This window comes from Ahaetulla prasina, chromosome 1, assembly GCF_028640845.1.
Source record: "Ahaetulla prasina isolate Xishuangbanna chromosome 1, ASM2864084v1, whole genome shotgun sequence".
Lineage (NCBI taxonomy): Eukaryota > Metazoa > Chordata > Lepidosauria > Squamata > Colubridae > Ahaetulla > Ahaetulla prasina.
Genome location: NC_080539.1, coordinates 198,377,828 through 198,398,597, shown reverse-complemented (window position 1 = coordinate 198,398,597; position 20,770 = coordinate 198,377,828). Strand labels below are relative to the sequence as shown.

The following is a 20,770-nucleotide window of genomic DNA, read 5'->3' as shown; positions in this document are numbered from 1 at the left end:
AATTCCTTAGCCAGCATGCTGACAAGGGAATTCTGGGAGCTGAAATGCGCGTATCTTAAAAGGTATTGATAAACACTGCAAAAATCAAATGCAAAGCTTCCACCTCTGCTCACCTTTCTGAACCACAGTAATATTCTGATTATATATATCTCTCTCACTTATACCCTAAATAAAACAGACTGAGAAGGGCTTAATCCATAACACAGCTCGTTACAATAAATCGTTTAAAGCAAAGGTCTCCAACCTGGGCAACTTTCAGCCTGGCGAACTTCAACTCCCAGAATTCCCCAGCCAGCTTTGGCTGGGGAATTCTGGGAGTTGAAGTCCGCCAGGCTGAAAGTTGCCCAGGTTGGAGACCCCTGGTTTAAAGGGACTAAGGCTTTACTACTCCCGACGAATAAAAATGCGTCCAATTCGAGCGTTTATTTTATTTGCTGATTTTGGCTTGGCTAGCCCTAAAGCATTCCCAAGACCGATTCAGCAAATAAAGCAAAACACTGGGTACCAGCGGTCGGCAGGACAAGAAAGAAGCCAACGTTTCCTCGCCTCCTTCCCCGGCTCCCCCCCCCACCTCGCGCAGCTGGACTCGAGCCGCCGAACTAGCAATTCTTGGCAACATGGCGGCGCAGGAGGGGCGCAGAGAACCTTCTGCCGGGCCCCTCTTCTCCGGCTCTCCCGCAACTCCACAGGAAAGGCCTCGAGCGACGGCCCAGAGATTCGGCCGGCTGAGGGGGTCGGTCTAGCACGGCCAGGAGAGCCGTCTCTATGCTCGAGGCATCCAGAGGCTGCGTCGACCGGCGCGCGAAGGATCGGAGGGGTCCCGGGAAGGAAGGAAGGAAAGGAAGAAGGGCGAGTTCGAGCTCGGCAGACGGGTGGAGCGAAGGAGCAGCAGCAGGCTAGGGCGGGGCGGGGCTTCGCGGCGCCCACGGGCCAGGCGTTCAGACTGGCAGTTTAGCAGCTACTCCCCTTTGTGTCTGGACTGAGAAAAGGGGAGCCGCTGCCTGCCAGCCAGCCAGCCAGCCAAGCCAGCCAAGCCCAGCTGCCGGAGGCGGGGAGGCGACGCGACGTTGAGAATCCCCCTGCACGGAGCCTTCGTGGGCAGCCGACTGCCCGGTGGGGTGGAGGAAACAGGGCAGGGTCGTGAGTTGAGTGAAGGTGCATGAGGGCGAAAGGGTTTGGCCTCCGCGGGAGCGCTTGTCACGGGGTCCCTCCCGGCTTCGGGCAGTTGGCGAACCGGCCTCTTGCGAGGGAAGGGAAGAGGGTGGAAGAAGTGGCTCTCCTCTTCCCGCTGGGGCCCAGAAAGGAGGGAGGGGGCAGACGGGAAGAAAGTGCATTTTTCCAAGGGCTGCCTAAGAGGGAAAGGCCTTTTTGCCGCCGGGGCTGCTCGGAGTCAGGAACTGCGAAGCCCTGATTTGCTGCTGCTGCTTTTTCATAGACTTCCAGCCCTTTTCCTTGGTTGGAGTTATTTCCTTTTCCGCGGACTTGCGTGCGTGTGGGTGCGCGTGTAAAGCAAAGTGGACGCCGAGTGTGTTAAATTTAATTCGAGGCTGATGACACGTAATGGGGCAATGGGCCCTTAAAATTCCCTGTAAAGAGGATGACTTATTTCTAACTGACAGCAAATAGCCCTTAAGAAAGATACAGCACAAAAGATTTGGATCCTGTTTTCCGTATCTTAAATCTTGGCCTTTAAATCCGTCTACATCTGCCCTTTGGTGGTGACAATCGATTATTTGTGTGTGTGTGTGTGTCCTTTTCACCTCTGGATATGATTCATTTGAAACCTGAGTAGTGTGGTGACCCTCTGAAGAGACATGGGAATTAATTTCAATATTACAATAATGACCATCATCTTAAGAAAAAGAACATGCATGTCGGTTTGAGAAAAGCTCATCTTCTGAGGCCAAGCCTTGAACCATGAAGGCAGATTTGTTTAATGGAGTAAAAGCTCAAACAGCTCATCTTATTTACCAATTGCCCTTTCAGACTGGATTGTAAACTGAGAAATTAAGACTCTTGGAAGACAAGATTTCCTCCTGTCAGCATTTTTTTAAACTATACACAGCTGGATTCCTCCAAATATGACTGACTTGCTGCAGCACCTTTTACTGGTGCTCTTGTTCTCCAGTACCACCTTACAACTCAGCATTGCGGCTGGTAAGTAGCCAGTGGGTGTAACATGACAGCATGTTCTGGAAACAGATTAAATTGGATTACTTGGATTTAAACCAGTGGATTTCTGATAAAGTCCATAGGAATAACTGGTGGATTTGAATAATTTGATTCAGTTCTGTGGATCACATCCACATTCTGTTTTTTTGGCTAAAGGAATGGTGTATGGCTCAGGGCTTTCAAAAATGCCTTGGAAATTGTGTTCAAAGGTGTGTACTTGTCTTGCAGTATTTTAGATGAGCAGCCTGTATTCATTAAAAATATTTTTTTTAAAAATATTTATCAAGATACATATTTTCAAACAATGTTTCTAAACAAACAATGTGATTAAAAATAGATTAGTTGTGCATAAATCTTTGTTCATAGCCATTGGACATGATCAGTGATTTTTCAGGATATAAAAATGTAACAATATATACTCTAAGCATATTAAGTGAATCTGTCAATGTCTAGAATGAAATATCAAGAATGAATCTATGTTCTTATAGAAAAAAATATGTGCATTTTGGCCAATTTTTGTTGGCATGTGTTTTATTAATTGCTAATCATATTTTGGGCATTTTAAAAGAAATGGAAATTCTCTTCATATATACTTCAGGTGTAATTTTGATTTTGGCATAGGCTGGTCTAGGAGTGAGGATTTATACTCCAAAGTATTGTGTCTTCACTTTTTTTTATTTCAAGATTTCATTCCAGCTATTAAGATGCATTACATTATTACAAATATACATGTTTTTCATTACTAGAAATGACAGCCTCTTTTTATTTTCCCCTTACTATTTTAATGGCTATACAATTCTTGTATAGGACAAGAGATACTTCTTGGAAAATTTTGCAACAATATTAGAAGGATAATCTTAATTAACTGAAAATCAGGGACTTAGTAAAAATCATATTTTTAAAAATATTTTAATTCTATGTAAATATAAAATAAATATAGACAATTCTTAGCTATGCTCGGTATTGTAATATTAATTGTAATATTAAGCACAGTTGAAGTTCTACTTTCACTAGGTTTTTAAAAATTCTCTTTTTGAAATATATTGAGCTAAAATGATATGGAATATTTGCTTATGTCGAATGTTTTGTGTCATTGGCATTTAAAGTTGATGCCCACTACTCCTATCTCTTGCTAATTCTATACGCTTTTTCTGTAAAAACCAGATTTTCAAAACTTACATTTTTATTGAAGTGATATAAATAAAATACTTAACGTGGGAAAAATAGGTTTTTCCTGTCAAATTTGCACAGAATCAGCAAAATGGTAAGATTTGTTTTTGTGATTTCTGTAGTAAATGAACAGTTACAATATCCTTGATCTGTTACATATAATGGAGAACGGGGTATATCAACTTAGTTAATTGTTTATTGCCACCATCTACAGACATATATTATTAAGCTCAGAGTTGGGAAATTTCCAAGCAATTCTTACACAGATACAAGTACTTTCTTTTGAAACTCAGCCAAAACCACCATTCAGAATAATTATTGACTTTCTACAGAGTAGTTTTAATATATGTAACTTCACAATTTCTAATAGTGAATAATCAAAATCAAAATAATCAAAATCTGAAAATATTTACAGAAGCAATGTAAGCAAATTAATTTTTAATTTCAGAATATATTTTTAAAATCCTTCTGTGTTCTTTTTACTGTCAGATTGTTTCTAATTCTCAAATTTACCATATGATAAAAAAAGGAAAAAGGGATTGAGGATTTAAACAGATGTAAAGTTTAGGCAAAAGTTCTTAATTTTCTCAGATTTTTAATGTTCTAAGATGCTTAGAATGTTCAAATGTAATGCAGCCTGATGCTGGAATTTTGATAATCAACTGGAGTAGAAATAGGTCAAAAATACTGATCTTTCAGACAGCTAATTGAATGCTCACACTTCCTATCCTTTCTTTTTACTGCTTTGTTGAAATTCATAGAAGGAAAAGCCTGATGAAGTGGCCTTGTGATTTGACTAAACAATCTATTAAAAAAAAAACCTTTTAAAGTGAATGTGCTTTCATATATATTTACATGAATAACATCTGCTTTCCTCTGGCCTTACTCTCTTTTACCTGATGCATTTAATGGAAGGTTTTAGTTCTTTTGTTGAAATTTAGCTTTCTGTCTTATTGAATCACATAAATCAATGCAGTATGTTCTATATCAATCTTATTTAAGAAAAATGTATGTATTTAGACATTTAGGGTTAGATTTATAACCTATCTTCACAAATATTTCTACTTAGGATAACATAACATAAATGGATATTTTTAATTTGTTAATATATTTGCCAAATATAGATGGTTATATATTTTACGTTTGAGGAGCTAGAAAGAAAAAAACTAAAAAGTTATTAATTGAATTAAATCTTCAAACTAGAATTCTTACTTGCAAACTATTATTATTTCTCAACTCCTGGAAATCAGGGCAACTATAAACATGTACAGTACTATGTATTTCCTGCACTAGAGGGACATATTTTCATATTAATACATTTTGCATTTAAAGAATAACACTGGTTATTATTTTTTAAAATTGGGAATATGTACTGTCAAGAACATTTGTGGTTTATGTGGCATCTCTGATTTAGAAAAAAAGTGAAAAAGTATTTTTTTTTCCAACTCTGAAGTTGGAAACCAAGAAGTAGCTTTTGTATGAATACTAATTTAGCAATTTTTTCGTAATACGTACATTTAAAGTGATGTAACCTTTGTTTCTGATAGCTTATATTTTGAGTGGATGATATATATATTACAATGTAATGTATCCAGTGACCGAGTAAAATTTAAATTTCAGGTACTTCTCTAAGTATTTGAAAAAAGAAAAACCTTAAGTTTATATATTGAAATGAAAATCAGTGTGGGTCTGGAACATTCAGAATGGGTTTTATGTAGGGGGAGAGCAAATCAGATCTCTGAGTATTTTTTTCCCCAGAACAAATTTTGAAGTTTTGAATATTACGGTTACAGGACAAGAGTCAGGTTTTAAATACAGGTAGTTCTTGATATACGACTGGTCACTTAGTGATTGAAGTTATGACAGATTTCCCCAGAGGCTACTTTTGACTTGGTTTCAAAGTTACACACACACACACACACACACACACACACACACACACACACACTCAAGTACTGTGTCCACATTTTGGGTGATTGGCAACTGGACTGCATTTGCAGCTATTTGCAGGATCTCATGATCACATGACTACAATTTTCAGCATTTTTTGCCAGTTTCTGGTCTTCTATTTTTTGGCAAAAACGCAGATTGGTTGTAGTCGGCTCATTAACAACAGTCGCATTTGCTTAATGAATGCTGCTAAAATGGTTATAAAATCAGACAAAGTCACTTGGTAAACTACTTAACAACTGTCATCTTATTCCGAGCTCAATTGCAGTCACTAGTCGAGGACTACCTTGAAATGAAAGACCCATTGATTCTTCACTAAATTTGTATAGACACCATATATTTGATGCATATGCAAGTTTATCAAATATATGTAATTCTTCATGGATCTTGGGATCTTTAGACTGAGAGAGTAATTGGTCCAAGGACACTAAGCAGGATTGCCTATGATGGGACTAGAACCCACTATATCCCAGTTTCTAGCCTGACCCACACTGTACCAAAATGGCTCTCATATGATACATACCAATGGTTTATGGCAGTTCATTTTAGTTTTAAAATTTTATAATTATTTTCATAGTCATTGAATAGAATAGAATAGAATAGAATTTTTTATTGGCCAAGTGTGATTGGACACACAAGGAATTTGTCTTGGTGCATATGCTCTCAGTGTACATAAAAGAAAAGATACATTCATCAAGGTACAACATTTACAACACAATTGATGGTCAATATATCAATATAAATCATAAGGATAGCCAGCAACAAAGTTACAGTCATACAGTCATAAGTGGAAAGAGATTGGTGATGGGAACGATGAGAAGATTAATAGTAGTGCAGATTTAGTAAATAGTTTGACAGTGTTGATGGAATTATTTGTTTAGCAGAGTGATGGCCTTCGGGAAAAAACTGTTCTTGTGTCTAGTTGTTCTGGTGTGCAGTGCTCTATAGCGTCGTTTTGAGGGTAGGAGTTGAAACAGTTTATGTCCTGGATGTGAGGGATCTGTAAATATTTTCACAGCCCTCTTCTTGATTCGTGCAGTATACAGGTCCTCAATGGAAGGCAGGTTGGTAGCAATTATTTTTTCTGTAGTTCTAATTGGCTGACATTATGTAAATAACAAACCTAAGTGAGTTCACACCTCATTTAGATGTTGCTTAGGAAGCTTTGGTTTCTATTTCTGACTGCAGTTGTTTCATCTGAACTCTTTCATCTGAACATTAGCCAACTTCAAATGGTAGTCTATAATCTGTTTTGATTAGCCATAGTTAAGGTTAATCACAGCTGAGATGGATGTAGAAGCTTCTGGTTTCCTTGTGACTGCAATGTGGAAAACTGCTTCTTAATAATGGATTCTTCAAATGAAAGACCTGCATTGCTGCCATAATGAACTTTTTAGGGCATAGGAATAAAGCAGAATACAGGTAAATGAATTTACACATTTTGTATCCTATAAATTATATTGTGTATATTACCATAAATATAACTATATATTCCAATTCAGTTGTTAGTCTGCTGGAATTATTTGTATTTTAGTTGAGAATGGTTTTAATTACCATTTGATAAAGCATTTGTTAAGATTGTATAGCAAGAGTTGTTTTATCACATGCATCTAATCCTTAAAAATTCCATGTTATGTTTACTAAGTTGACAGTTTGAAGGGATCTTTCACTGTTTCCTAACGTCATTTCTCAGTGCTATGCACTGCTACTAGAAAGGCTGTTATTTTAATTTTTCTGAACCTTGTTGTCATAGAAATGACTAAGTTGTTATTGCCTTCCTGGGTATGATGAATTTCCTCTTTAATTTTTTAGCACATTGCCCATCTTTATCTGTACTTGAACTCAAGAAAATAGACTGATCATCACTTAATTTCTTACCATCACTTGTTAGTTCACTTCACTTAGTTGACATTAACATTATCTTTTCAAACTTTTAATATTAACTTAGAGTTTTCATTTCTGATCCTTCTTGCATAATGCATAATAAGCTTTCTTTACTTTCAGCTAATGAAATGTTACCTGAGTGTCTTAAATTATTACTGTTTCAGCCTCCTGTTTTGTTTCTATTATCTATTCTGTTATAAACAGTCTTATAACATTTGCTCTGTAAATTGAACAGATACACTACTGTTGTGTCTGCGCCCCCCGAGGCGGGCCCCCTGCCAGAAAGTGACTTGGAAAGTGAGGGGGAAGGGCCATCAGGACAACCAAGGGAGCACCGGCTTCCCTGGCTCAGCTCCAGGAGCCAGAGGCAGGCCAGATGGAAGAGATAACCAGGCCTCCATCCCCTGACACTTCCCCCCCAGGCCACACCTCTAGACCCAGCTGATGGCAATCACGCCTGGCTGGACCCTAGGTTTCGTAGGCAGGAGAGGCGGGAACAACAGAAGCAGGGGTGGGGCAGGCCTAGGAAGTGCTGAGTCATGGAGCCACACCCCACAGGATATAAAAGCAGCGAGGGCTGCTATGCCTCTTCGTAGCAGGTAAATCAACTGCTTGACTAGAGCTGAAGTACTGTTTGTTGACTCATCGGGATCAAGGGAGATAACAGAGACACTTGGCAGATGATCGCTAGTTTGCTACCAGAGCTGATAGTGCTGGCTAATTAAGTCATCGCTCGAACTGAGGCGAGGGGGATAGAACAACTACAATATAAATGGTCTCATTCCTTTTCTCTTTCTGAACCAGTCCATTTCCCCAAATTTGATTATTCTAGAGCTGTAATGGTTAACTTTTTCAGCACTGAGAGTGTGCACACCGGAGCACTGGAACCCGGAAGAGAGCAGCTGGCTGGTGTGCATGCCAGCTGGTCTTCTGGGTTACGTCGTATGCATGTGTGGCAGCCAGCTGGTCTTCCGGGTTGCGGTGCGCACATGCGTGCTGACCAGCGTGCCAGAACCTGGAAGAACAGCTGGCAACGGCACGCATGCCCACAGAGAGGGCTCTGCATGTCACCTTTGGCACATGTGCCATAGGTTCACCATCACAGCTCTAGAGCCTTATTCATTATAAATGTTAATTAGAAGAATATTCTGATATTCTAACAAACCCATTAGCTTTAATATAGTCTGCATTTAACATGGTAAATGTGAACTCTCCTCCTTATAATCTTTTGTTTTTTATTTCTGTCTTCTGTTAGTTATTTGATTCAATTTCCTTTGATTTTTTCCAAAAACTTCCCTATTCATTTGGAACTGTTATACCCTGTTTCCCCCAAAATAAAACATCCCTTGATAATAAGACCAATCAGGCTTTTAAGCAAATGGCAATAAGGCCAAGTGCTTATTTCAGGATTCAAAAAAATATAAGACAGGGACTTATTTCTGGGGAAACATGGTATATAAAATCTTACACAAAATGTGTGAGGAATCGAAATAGGGGTTCAGTAATTTGCAGATTCTCTTCAATCTCCCTTCTGTATCTGTCTACTGCTTTTTTTGAATTCATAGGTCACACAGTCTTCCATGTATGATGATACAGAACTGTGATGGTGAACCTATGGCACATGTGGCCAGAGTGGTATGCAAAGCCATGTCTCCTGGCACGCGTGGCATTGCCTGTTTGTCTTCAGGATTCCTGGAGTGCATGCAACAATCAGCTGTCCGTGCGCACGGCAATGCCAAAAACTGGTGTGTGCATGTGTGCCAGCCAGCTGATTGTCGGGCATTCATACGCACTAGAACCCAGAAGTTTGGCTTTTCCGGAGTGGAGCCCCAATGAGGGTGGGCATGCGCGACTTTTCCATGGTTCGCCATCACTGATATAGAACTTTAGCTTTTTAAATGCTTCTTCTGCAGTGTTAATGCTGTATGTAACACTTTTTTATTTGACAATAGTCTGTAATCTGTTGTAATGCAGTTCATTTCAAAGTATGTCTCTCTGTACAAATATTTCTCTTCTTTCCTAAAATTAAAGGCAGATTATACTGGTGGTTCTCTGATTATTATTTAGGAACCCTTCAAAATTAAAATGGTACTGAATGAGGGTGACTTATGATTGGTCCTTGAAGTTGCATCCACTGCAGCATCCCCGAGGTTACATGATCATTTGGGCATCTGGTTCATAGTTACAATGGTTACAGCATCCCATAGGCACGTGGTCACAATTTACAATCTTATTTACTGACTTTGCACAGAGTTAGTGGAGAATCCAAAAGGTGGTTGTATGTCATTCCTGCAAGTTGCTCCTGCCACTTTTTCTTTTGAGGATCCCCAAATATATGGGGATATTCATAGCATCCATCCATCTGCCTGTATTCTTTAGCACTTGCCTGCTGTTACTCCATTGCATTCGCTTGTGTGCTAGCCTGCTTATTTGGGACACTTTTCAGTGATGTGCTTCTGGATTCCTGCCATTTCCCATGTCTCAGTCATGTAGGTCCTCCTCGTTAATGATGGTACTCCTCATACACTCCTCGTTAATGATGGTAACAGAGACTGCTGGGTTTGCTGTTGCTAAGTCATCATGCTGTATGACTGCATTGCTTAACAATGGAAATTCCAGTAGCTGTCCTAACTTGAGGACTACTGCCATAAAAACTCCATTTGTAAAATGTTTCATATATTTTTTCCATTCTCCTTTATCTTAATTTGTAGATTTGGTTACTATAGCAATGAACACACAGTTGAGAGATCAAATGATAAAGTTGGGGATGGATCATCATGGAGAAAATCTGGAGAAAACCTATGTCACTTTTGTCAGCATTTTTCCCTGTTCATATATAGTTTTAAGCCAAATGCTCTAGTCTAGTATAACTTACTTATCCAGATAATATTTAGAGTAATTGTAGATATTCTAACATTGGTATTTTTGCTGCAAGCTAAGTAATATATATCTTGGAAGAGTTTGAAAGAATGTAATTTAGTATGCTTTTCATTTGAGTAGGCCTACTTTCTCATCTAATTAGAATTTTGTCTCTCCAACTAGATAATTTCTTTTAAACTCATAGAATTAAATAGTGACTTTCTTGTTTTTCCCCCTATTTTGTTGCCAGAAGAGCAAACAATAATAAACAACTATTGTTTCAGCCAAAAGCATAACTGGAATTACAGAACCTGCAAGGTAAAATAATATCACAGATTAGTTTCAATCAGTTGATTCTCTAGATTACTAGAGAGGTTGAAGTTGGAGTTGATTCTGTTTTGCCAGTTAAGAATATTAAATGGATCCTGAATTTTCGTTGTATTATTATGATCACCTCCTTCTCCTATTGCTGTACTATTCAGCATTTCTATTGCTTTAGATTACTCTTAAATGTATAATATTTGTGCTGATCAGTTCTGTCTTGCTCTGTTCCCATAATACAGTCATAGTAGTAGAGTCGGGTTTTAGCTGCTGGCCTGATTAACTCCTGACCAGAAATAAACATTGCAAGACAGTTCTGTAGCATTGACATTGGAGCTACAAAGTGGTATATTTCCCATGAGCAAAAATTCTCAGCTGGCCTCACTCCTATTTGAAATCAAGTCACCATGGTGTTTTAGCCATCAGTAGAGTGTGGTTTTTGAATTAAGTTGCCATTTCCCCCTGCCAATGTGAAAGCAAAGTAACAATGAGGGGGAGCAATTAGGCATTAACCACCGTGCAGAGAAAGGGCATTCAGGTAGGACCAATGGCCCCTCAGCTGTTGATTAGCTGGATGGAATGCTGGTTAGTTTGTTTCTGAATAGTACAAAAATAGGGCAGGGAGATGATCAAAATAAACAATGAAAATTCAGAATCCTTTTAGTAGTTCCTACCTGGCAAAACAGAGAAAAAAAATAGTAAATTTTATATTAAATAGAGATATCATAATAGGAATCAATAAGGAAGTTAATACAATGAAGATTAGTGAGCTGTATGAGATGAAACCAGTGAGAAAACTTGCAAGACAGCACAAAAATGTGTCAGAGGGTGGTTAGACAAAGTCAGTGGCTGTATGGAAATGCTTCGCAATTTAATTTTAAATGGATTCCCACAGTTGGGATACATTTTAAGGCCATATCCTCAATTCACACTTGAAAAGACCTCATTTTATCCATCTAGCAAAACCTGTGTTTTTATTACTTTGTACTTCTAAAATTCAACATTACTTTTAAAAATAGTGTGATATTAATATAGTTGGTGACAGATAACAAAAAAACTGAATAACCAAACAAATGAATAAATGCCGATAACTGGAAATACAGATGCATTCAAATACAGAATATTTAATCAATCTTTTCCAGTCTGTAAATTTGCCGTGTAATATTCATTTAAAATTATGAGAAATAACTTGGTAAATAGTTTTAATATGTGTCTTTGGATTGTAATCTCGCCGTATTTTTCTTCCTATGTTCAGGTTCCCATTCTCAGACTTTTGTATTAACTTCCTTATTGATTCCTATTATGATATCTCTATTTAATATAAAATTTACTATTTTTTTTCTCTGTTTTGCCAGGTAGGAACTACTAAAAGGATTCTGAATTTTCATTGTTTATTTTGATCATCTCCCTGCCCTATTTTTGTACTATTCAGAAACAAACACCGTATTTGTAAAGTATACCCATTCACTATTAATGATTATATTCACATTAAGTACAGGTAGTCCTAAACTTATGACCAGAATCGGGACTGGAACTTTCATTGCTATTCAGTGTGGTTGCTCAATGAGTCTCACTGATTTTACAATCTTTTTGCTGTGGTTGTTAAACAAATTATGTGGTCATTAAGTGAATCTACTTCCCCATTGACTTGGAAGTCCCCTGGGAAAGTCGCAAATGGAGATAGTGTGTCCCTGGAACAGTGCAACCATCATAAATACATGTCAGTTGCCAAGCACCTGAATTTTTATCACGTGATCACAAGGACGCTGTGACAATTATAAGTATGAGGACCTGCTGTAAATCACTTTTTCAGTACCATCCTAACTTCAATCAGTTGCTAAATAAATGATAATGAGTCTGTGCTTGACATTTACAGTATCAGAGATACATTGACAATAGATTTACATTGAGCATGCATACAGTACTAACGCTGATTAATTCTTTCAATGGAATTCCAAACAGGTGATCCAGAATACATTACGGGGTAGGGCTGAATAGCTGCCATTTTTAAAGCAAACACAGCTTTTTTCTTGAATCATGTGGCTGCCCTTTCCTCCTTTATATTCCCAGATACCTTTTCCAAATTATTTTTTCAATTTTGTGCCACTACTTAGTATCTTAGACATCCTTCTAAATCAGATATAGACAACATGACCCAATCGGATATTTTGAATAGCACTTCCTACAATATAAGCCTCAATGAATCTAGAAAATAACCTTAACTGCAGTTATAAAATTGTAAAAAGTGAAATGTAAATTGAAAGTTAAATTTCATATCTCAAATGTGATTTTTTTTTTAAGCATTGGACTAAACTGAAATCCTACAGAATGTTTCTGTTTTGATTTTTGCACTGGGATCATATACGAATCTGAAATAGATTTTTATTCAAAAATGTGTTATAATAGTTAATGAATAAAATAATTGAAACTAGTTGCTAGTACTTCTGGAACAACTTTTCTATTTCTAAAATAGAAAACTGTAAATATATTTAAACTTTACTTAATGCACACACACACACACACACATAATTGTTGAAAATGGCATAAGTGCATTCTAATTTAAATTGAATTTATGGAAATAAGTTTGATACCATGTTCTCAGTATTTACCTCTTGATACCAGGAAAGGATATGTTTACTGGAATTCTAAGAACAAAATATTGTTGCCAGAATCTTAAACTTTGCATCATCTTCTCTCTTCATGTTTCATTTTTGGCTGTTATTCATGCACTCTGTGCCCTTTTCTTATTTGTTACCAGAACGAAAACATCATTCGAAAACAATCATTTTGTTTTTTTTAATGTCAATATCAACAAAACCAGAAATAAGTAATTTACATTTATGCAGTGATAATCACTATTTCACATGTCTTTTATTGCTAGTTGAATCCTAGTCCTTCCTTTCCTAGTTGCTGCATGGAGTAAGGAAGATATACATGGAAATATGCAGGAACCACTACCTAGGCAAGAGAGGCTGAATCATTTTTAAAGTTCAGAACAAGAAGGTAATATTGGCTCAAACACCTCCCTACTTCATTAGAATAGGAGGTGGGGGAGAGGGAGGAGATTTGGTACAATCCAACTCACTTTTTATAGCCAATCTCAAAAACAGTAGTTTTACCCTTCCCTGTATCTGGACTTGATTTCCTGGTCTCGTCTATCTAGTGGGGTTGACCTCATTTGTGCAACTTCTTCTAAATGTTATCCTGTTGTTCTGGACTTTAAAAATGTTTCAGCCCATTTTGCCTAGTTAATGGTTCTGTATCTCTTCTATTCATGCCCTTTTAACGTCATTGCATAGGAATTAACTTTTTGAGATGTCATCTGGATTGCCATCTTGTCATTATCATATACATAGACAGCAGCACCACCAGATGGATTTGTAACTGGCTGACCAACCGCACTCAACATGTAATCCTCAATGGAACTACATCCACATGGAGGGAAGTATGCAGTGGAGTACCCCAAGGCTCTGTTTTAGGCCCAGTACTCTTCAACATCTTCATCAATGACTTGGACAAGGGGATAGATGGGGAACTCATCAAATTTGCAGATGACACCAAACTGGCAGGAATAGCCAACACTCCAGAAGATAGCCTCAGGATACAGAAGGATCTTGACAGACTTGAACATTGGGCGCTAACTAACAAAATGAAATTCAACAGTGAAAAAAGTAAGGTTCTACATTTAGGCAAAAAAAAATGCACAGGTACTGTATATGTGGTATCTTGCTCAATAGTAGTAACTGTGAGAGGGATCTTGGAGTCATAGTGGACAACCATTTAGATATGAGCCAGCAGTGTGCAGCAGCTGCCAAAAAAGCCAACACAGTTCTGGGCTGCATAAACAGGGATAGAATCAAAATCACGTGAAGTGTTAATACCACTTTATAATGCCTTAGTAAGGCCACACTTGGAATATTGCATTCAATTTTGGTCGCCACGATGTAAAAAAGATGTTGAGACTCTAGAAAGAGTACAGAGAAGAGCAACAAAGATGATTAGGAGACTGGAAGCTAAAACATGAAGAACGGTTGCAGGAACTCGATATGTCTAGTTTAATGAAAAGAAGGACTAGGGGAGACATGATAGCAGTGTTCCAATATCTCAGGGGTTGCCACAAAGAAGAGGGAGTCAAACTATTCTCCAAAGCACCTGAGGGTAGAACAAGAAGCAATGGGTGGAAACTAATCAAGGAGAGAAGCAACTTAGAACTAAGGAGAAATTTCCTGACAGTTAGAACAATCAATAAGTGGAACAACTTGCCTGCAGAAGTTGTGAATGCACCAACACTGGAAATTTTTAAGAAAATGTTGGATAGCCATTTGTCTGAAATGGTGTAGGGTTTCCTGCCTCGGCAGGGGGCTGGACCAGAAGACCTCCAAGGTCCCTTCCAACTCTGTTATTATTGTTATGTTATACGATCCTTTTTTTAAAAATTAATTTTCATTATATTCCCATTTACTGATTTTTCTGTTCTTTATTTGGTAAGCCACGAGTTGGCTGGAATTAGGCAGCATCAAAATGAAATAAATAAGTATAATAATTATTTTATTAAATAATAAATAAATACTACAGTAGAAAAAAATTGTTACTTTTCAAATGAAAAAATAAGCATTTTCAGATAATTTTATATTTTTGTCTTATTAAAAGAAGTCTAATAATGGGACATAATGGGGTCTATTTGTCAAGTTTCATTTCTTTTCTTTTATTTATTTACCTAATTTATATGGCCACCATTTCAACAAGTGATTCTCAGCAGCAAACAAAAATAAAAATAATATCATAAATATTTTTCCTAGTCATTGTGTATATAAAGTACTGAAGATTGGTTACTAGCAAAGTAGCAGCAGGATTGCTTTAGTCTACAGCAAATATCTTTATTTTGATGTTATTTTGACATCCCTGTAGTGTTGTCTTCCTTGAAAAGATTATACTGTATATCCATATTTTTAAAACCTTTCTATGCCTTTCAATGGCAGGTAAAGGATAATTGACTACAGTGTGATATTAGGCAGCTTAAAGAGAGAACATTTATTTACATGAGATTGATTAGTTTTGCACATTAGAGGCTTGGGTTTTAAAAAGTGGCTTGGGCTGAAAAGATAAATGAATTGAATTATGAGCCAAATTGTAATTTCAGAATAGTTTGGTTGATTTGATTTATACTGCTGCTGAAGTCACAAAACAACTGTAGACATCTTATATTTGGTTAGAAGCATAGAATAAAACCCAAAACAGAATAACTTTGTAACCAAGGATAGCCACTGTATTAATGATCTTCCATTCTGGATAGGCTCATCCTATGCTCTGGGCAAATGCCTTTTAGAAGAACCAGATCCTTAGTCGGGGCTCCCTAATTCTGGGGTGTGTGGGAATGCTGTTCTAAAGGACAGTCACTGCAACAGAAAACTCATGCCTCCTGGATCTTATCAGTTATTATTTCAAGGTCCGGGGGCATGCTCACTCTGCCCCATGAGATAACCAGAAATAATTGAAGACAGACAGTCCTGCAGATAACCCGGCTTTGTGCCATGAAAGTCCAAATATGCAATCACTTAAATTAACACAAGTGTTCCTCTGACCCTTCTTGCCCCAGGAGAGTGACTCCAAACAAGGTCACTGGATGGCTAGTTGAAACAGTTGTTTTTAAATATAATTGCAATGACTGAGAGACACATTTTTTTTAAAAAAAATAGTGATTAAAGATTTTCGCCATAAAAAAATGGGTGTAAATAATAAGTAAAGGCTTGATGCACTCAATATCTAAGAATTGATTTTATATTTACTTATGATAAAATTCATGAGTTCTCTTTCTCATTCTGGTCATGAGTTGCTGTTTTCTATAATTTTATTTATTTATATTTTTAAATGTATTTAACCATTTAGATTTTATGGGGGACACGGTGGCTCAGGGGCTAGGATGTTGAGCTTGTTGATCGAAAGGTTGGCAGCTCAGCGATTCGAATCCCTAGTGCTACCGTGTAATGGGGTGCGCTCCTGTTACTTGTCCCAGCTTCTGCCAACCTAGCAGTTTCGAAAACACGTAAAAATGCAAGTAGAAAAAATAGGGACCACCTCTGGTGAGAAGGTAACAGCATTCTGTGCACCTTTGATGTTGAGTCATGCCGGCCACATGACCACGGAGACGTCTTCGGACAGCGCTGGCTCTTCGGCTTTGAAACGGAGATGAGCACCGCCCCCTAGAGTCGGCAGCGACTAGCATGTATGTGCAAGGGGAACTTTACCTTTACCTTTACCTTTAACCATTTAGAATCATTAGATCTGTAAAATATAATTTGTGCCTTTAACACCATAAAAATTAAGATGGGATAAAAGTATCTCTGTTCAAATTTATTGTATTCTAATTGGATATAAACTAGTGAAAATAAACTCATAAGAGCAGTGTGTTGATAAACAATGTTGGCTTTTGTACAGCAGCTGATGGGTTACTGCTACTGTGGAAGAGCTGAAGCAGAACAGAAGCTTCTCTGTATTCCAACCAATGAACTTTGTTCTTGTTACTTAGAATAAGTTCTTATTGAGTTTATTTTAATACTATCAAGTTAATACTATGAAGATACTGAATTTTATTTGAATAGAGTCATTTGAGTTAGCAAGTCCTTTATATGCATTTTGTATGTTTTTATATCTTTCTATTCAAAACTTTCTTTAATGAATAAAAGTAATAAAATGTAATAAATGGAGATAGCTTTAAGACCTATAACATTAATATAATAATGCTGAAGAAAATTCTAAAATAATAGTAGGCTTAGCTTATTTTGGTAGCATTTATTTTAAATCAGATAAACAATTTATTTTGGTCCTAAATCATTTTAGCTTTTAGGATACCAGGCAATTGGCTAAATAACCTGTCCAACTTTAGAATATCTAATAACAATAAAAGTGAGGCTTTCTTGAGACAGACAGACATATGGGCACATGGAAAGACATCTTGTTACCTCTCTTTATGTTAAGCTACCATGTTCAGAAGCACCTCCTGCTTATTTCTTTTCACTATAACATTTTAGAGACATTTCCTGCATGTATTTGAATGTGCCACTATTCAAATAATTATTCATCTTTCACAGTGCCCCCCGGTACCGATATGTACACAGAATGACCTGCTGCTCAGAAATAACTCTGCCATCAACGTAGCCTGGCATTAGGCTAGAATTATATAAATTTCTGTTTTTATTAAAGTTTTTAAAGTTTTTACATTTAAATTAATAATTTTCTCCTTTCCAGTTCCTGCATTTCTGGCATGAGACTAGACGAGAAACATCTCAGAGTTGGCACAAGTTTAGATTGCTGCCTTGCCTGTGTTATAATGCCTGATCAAAATCTTATGTTCTAGTTTATGCCAGAATTGAAGATTACAAATTCCAGTTGAGACATTTTGCTGTTAACACAACGTTCCTATGTGGGCAATTTTGTGTTCTCAATTGCATAAGATACTCAGAGCCCTTCCAAATTGTCTTGGTGAATTCTCCATTACTGCTTTTGGCTATTGTTGGCAAGTGGCAATTCATCTTCCCTGCTCGAAGAGAGAGGAAGAGGGAGAGAGGGAGTTCTGCCCTTATTTCTCGAAGATGAACCAGGATGCTTATGCCTGTGGAAATTGGCTTACAACTTTACATAAAAGTATATATGTATAGGAAAAATAATGATTGAATAATAGCAATGAAGAAAAGTATCTGCCAGTTTTGAATTAAGTCCTGGCCATCTAGTCTCTATTTTCTTTTGAGGTAATAGAAGCAGCAGCTGCATTTAAAGTTCAGCACAGAAATATTGACAGACCTTTTTTCTTTTCGAAAGTTCCCAGGAACTCATAAGATTTGGGGATATTAGAAATATAGTTGGTGCTTAAAATAGATCTGATTTTCTGCTTATATGGCAAGCTCCCTTGTTTAACTATATAATACTGGTTTTTCACATAAACTACATTATCATATAGAGTTATGAAAGCATTACTACATTTATGTAGGCTAGTATCATCTTTTGATACAATCATATTTGGGGTATAATGTGTAGTAAATCTGTACTACTATTCTTCTCATCATTCCCATCACCCATTTCCTTCCACTTATGGCTGTATGGCTGTAGCTTTGTTGCTGTATCCTTACAATTTATATTGATATTGATTGTTTCCTGATTGCTGATTTGTACCTTATAACTATCATTAAGTGTTGTACCTTAGAATTCTTGATGAACGTATCTTTTTTTTTTTATGTACACTGAGAGCATATGCACCAAGACAAATTCCTTGTGTGTCCAATCACACTTGGCCAATAAAAAATTCTATTCTATTCTATTCTATTCTATTCTATTCTACAGGTAGTTGTCAACATATAACCATAATTGAGTCCAAAATTTCTGTTACTAAGCAAGACAGTTGTTAAGTAAATTTTGCCCCATTTTATGACCTTAAAATTGTTGTTAAGTGAATCATTGCAGTTATTAAATTAGTAACATGGTTGTTAAGTGAATCCAGCTTCCCCATTGACTTTGCTTCTCAGAAAGTTGCAAAAAGTGATCAAATGACTGCAGGACACTGCAACGGTCATAAATACATACCAGTTGACAAGCAACCAGATTTTGGTCACGGGATGCTGCAATGGCTTTAAGTGTGAGAAACGTTCATAAGTCACGGTTTTCAGTGCTATTGTCACTTACTAAATATTACTAAATGAACTGTTGTAACTTGAGAAGTACCTGTACCTTTGGGTGCAGCTTGTCTGAATTGTAGTTATCCAGTATAAATTTTACAACATTCCTTGCCAATCAATTGAATTTCTTTGCTCATTCCAAGACTGTGGCAAAGCTGAAATGCAGCCATTTGTAATGAACCAGTTGTGAATTACTGTCTGATGCAGTTATTATCTAAATATACTTAGCTGTGTTAGGTATAGAAAAGACATTGTAGTACTAATATAGTGGCAGCAGCATCCTGAGAATAATTGTATTAGTTTTCTGGGCATATCTAATTAAAATGATTTCTGTGCAGTAATTTACTCTCATAGTATGGAAACTGAGGGTGCATGATTTCCTGCAACTTAATATATTCTTTAAATAAAAAGAATATATTAAGTTGCAGGAAATCATGCACCCTCAGTGTTAATTATAAAGAAAATATTATTATCTTCCTTGCATTACAAGAGACATTGGCAGCACTTTTAGATATAATGCTAGTTACAAAATGTCCATTTTAGCTGAGAGAAAATGGTTAAGCTTGTTTCATAGCAGACCATATAACTTCCCAGCATGTTATATATCTCCTCAATATTCCTTTTTTCTTTCTTTCTTTTTCTGTGGACGTGAGCACACATTCAAACAAGATTAGAGCTGTCCATTCTTTTTATTTTCTAAGGATGTTTGTCCCTAGTGTCTAGTGATTAACTTTGCAGATGCTTACCTGTTAAATTAATTACAGGTAGTCCTCGACTTACATCAGTTCATTTAGTAACCATTTGAAGTTACAATGGCACTAAAAAAAGTAATTTATGACCGTTTTTCTCACAACCGTTGCAGCATCTCCATGATCAAGTGATCAAAAGCCATATGATTGGCAACTGAGCCATATTTTCTTCCCTTTAATGCCTTGTGGAACCAAATCTAATTTTAGGGTCCCTCAAAATTCTGTCTGAAAAAAAATTGTACTAGAACAGGGGTGTCAAACTCGATTACATTGAGGGCTGCATCAGGGTTGTGTTTGACCTCGAGGGGCCAGGGTGGGCATGGCCAGCTCAATATCACTCGTGTCAGGGGTGCCCTCCTTCGCTAGCAGAAGCACCACGTGCCAGTCCTTCGCTGTTTCCAGGGCACCCCACGGGCCAGATCTGGTCCTCGGGCCTTGAGTTTGACACCCCTGGTCTAGAACAACCAAAGTCATTTTTCATTGATGCTTCAGGTCCATCTGTTGTGGTCCTTGGAGGGAGAGAGTCTTAGTAAATCTATGTTCTGGGATTGTACTGCTTTTGACTAACCTTACAAGTCTCAGGCAATAGTACAATGGCCAAGTCTGATATTTTTTTGTTGGCATAGTGGGTTCTTTATCTTGTACTTCTGCTATACTGGGGATATGACAATTGTAAACTCTAATGTTAATCCCTTGTATACTCTGATGTTAGCCCCTGTTCATATGCATATATGAGCACAAAAACTGCATTTTTAAAATATATTTTAATTAGTTTTCAAAAGTAGAAAGTTGAAATACTAAAACTACAACAAAAAGGGAAAACAGGGAAAGGGGACATAGGGAAAGCTAAAAAAAATGATACAACAAAGAAAAAACAAACAAAAATGACATGAAATAGTTACTTCCAACCCTGTTTGATACAGGTACAATTATAAAATGATATATTATCTTGTTTCTGTTCAGCAAAAGCAGATAGAAAACTAAAATATAAAAGATGTA

At 37.1% G+C, this 20,770-nt stretch overlaps 1 protein-coding gene across 2 annotated transcripts in view; it reads left to right on the top strand.

Annotated features, from left to right (window-relative positions):
• The first annotated feature begins 926 nt into the window (after window positions 1-926).
• Window positions 927-20,770, top strand: part of BMPR2 (bone morphogenetic protein receptor type 2) — a 77,894-nt gene continuing 58,050 nt past the window's right edge. Inside the window, exons 1-3 of one of the 2 annotated variants that reach the window (XM_058187002.1) lie at window positions 927-1,155; window positions 1,987-2,157; window positions 13,713-14,027. In XM_058187002.1, the coding sequence (XP_058042985.1) occupies window positions 2,082-2,157; window positions 13,713-14,027 (391 nt within the window). In that variant the 5' untranslated portion in view covers window positions 927-1,155; window positions 1,987-2,081. Of the gene's footprint in view, window positions 2,158-13,712; window positions 14,028-20,770 lie in introns of both variants that reach the window. The other variant, XM_058187011.1, reaches the window with a different exon arrangement.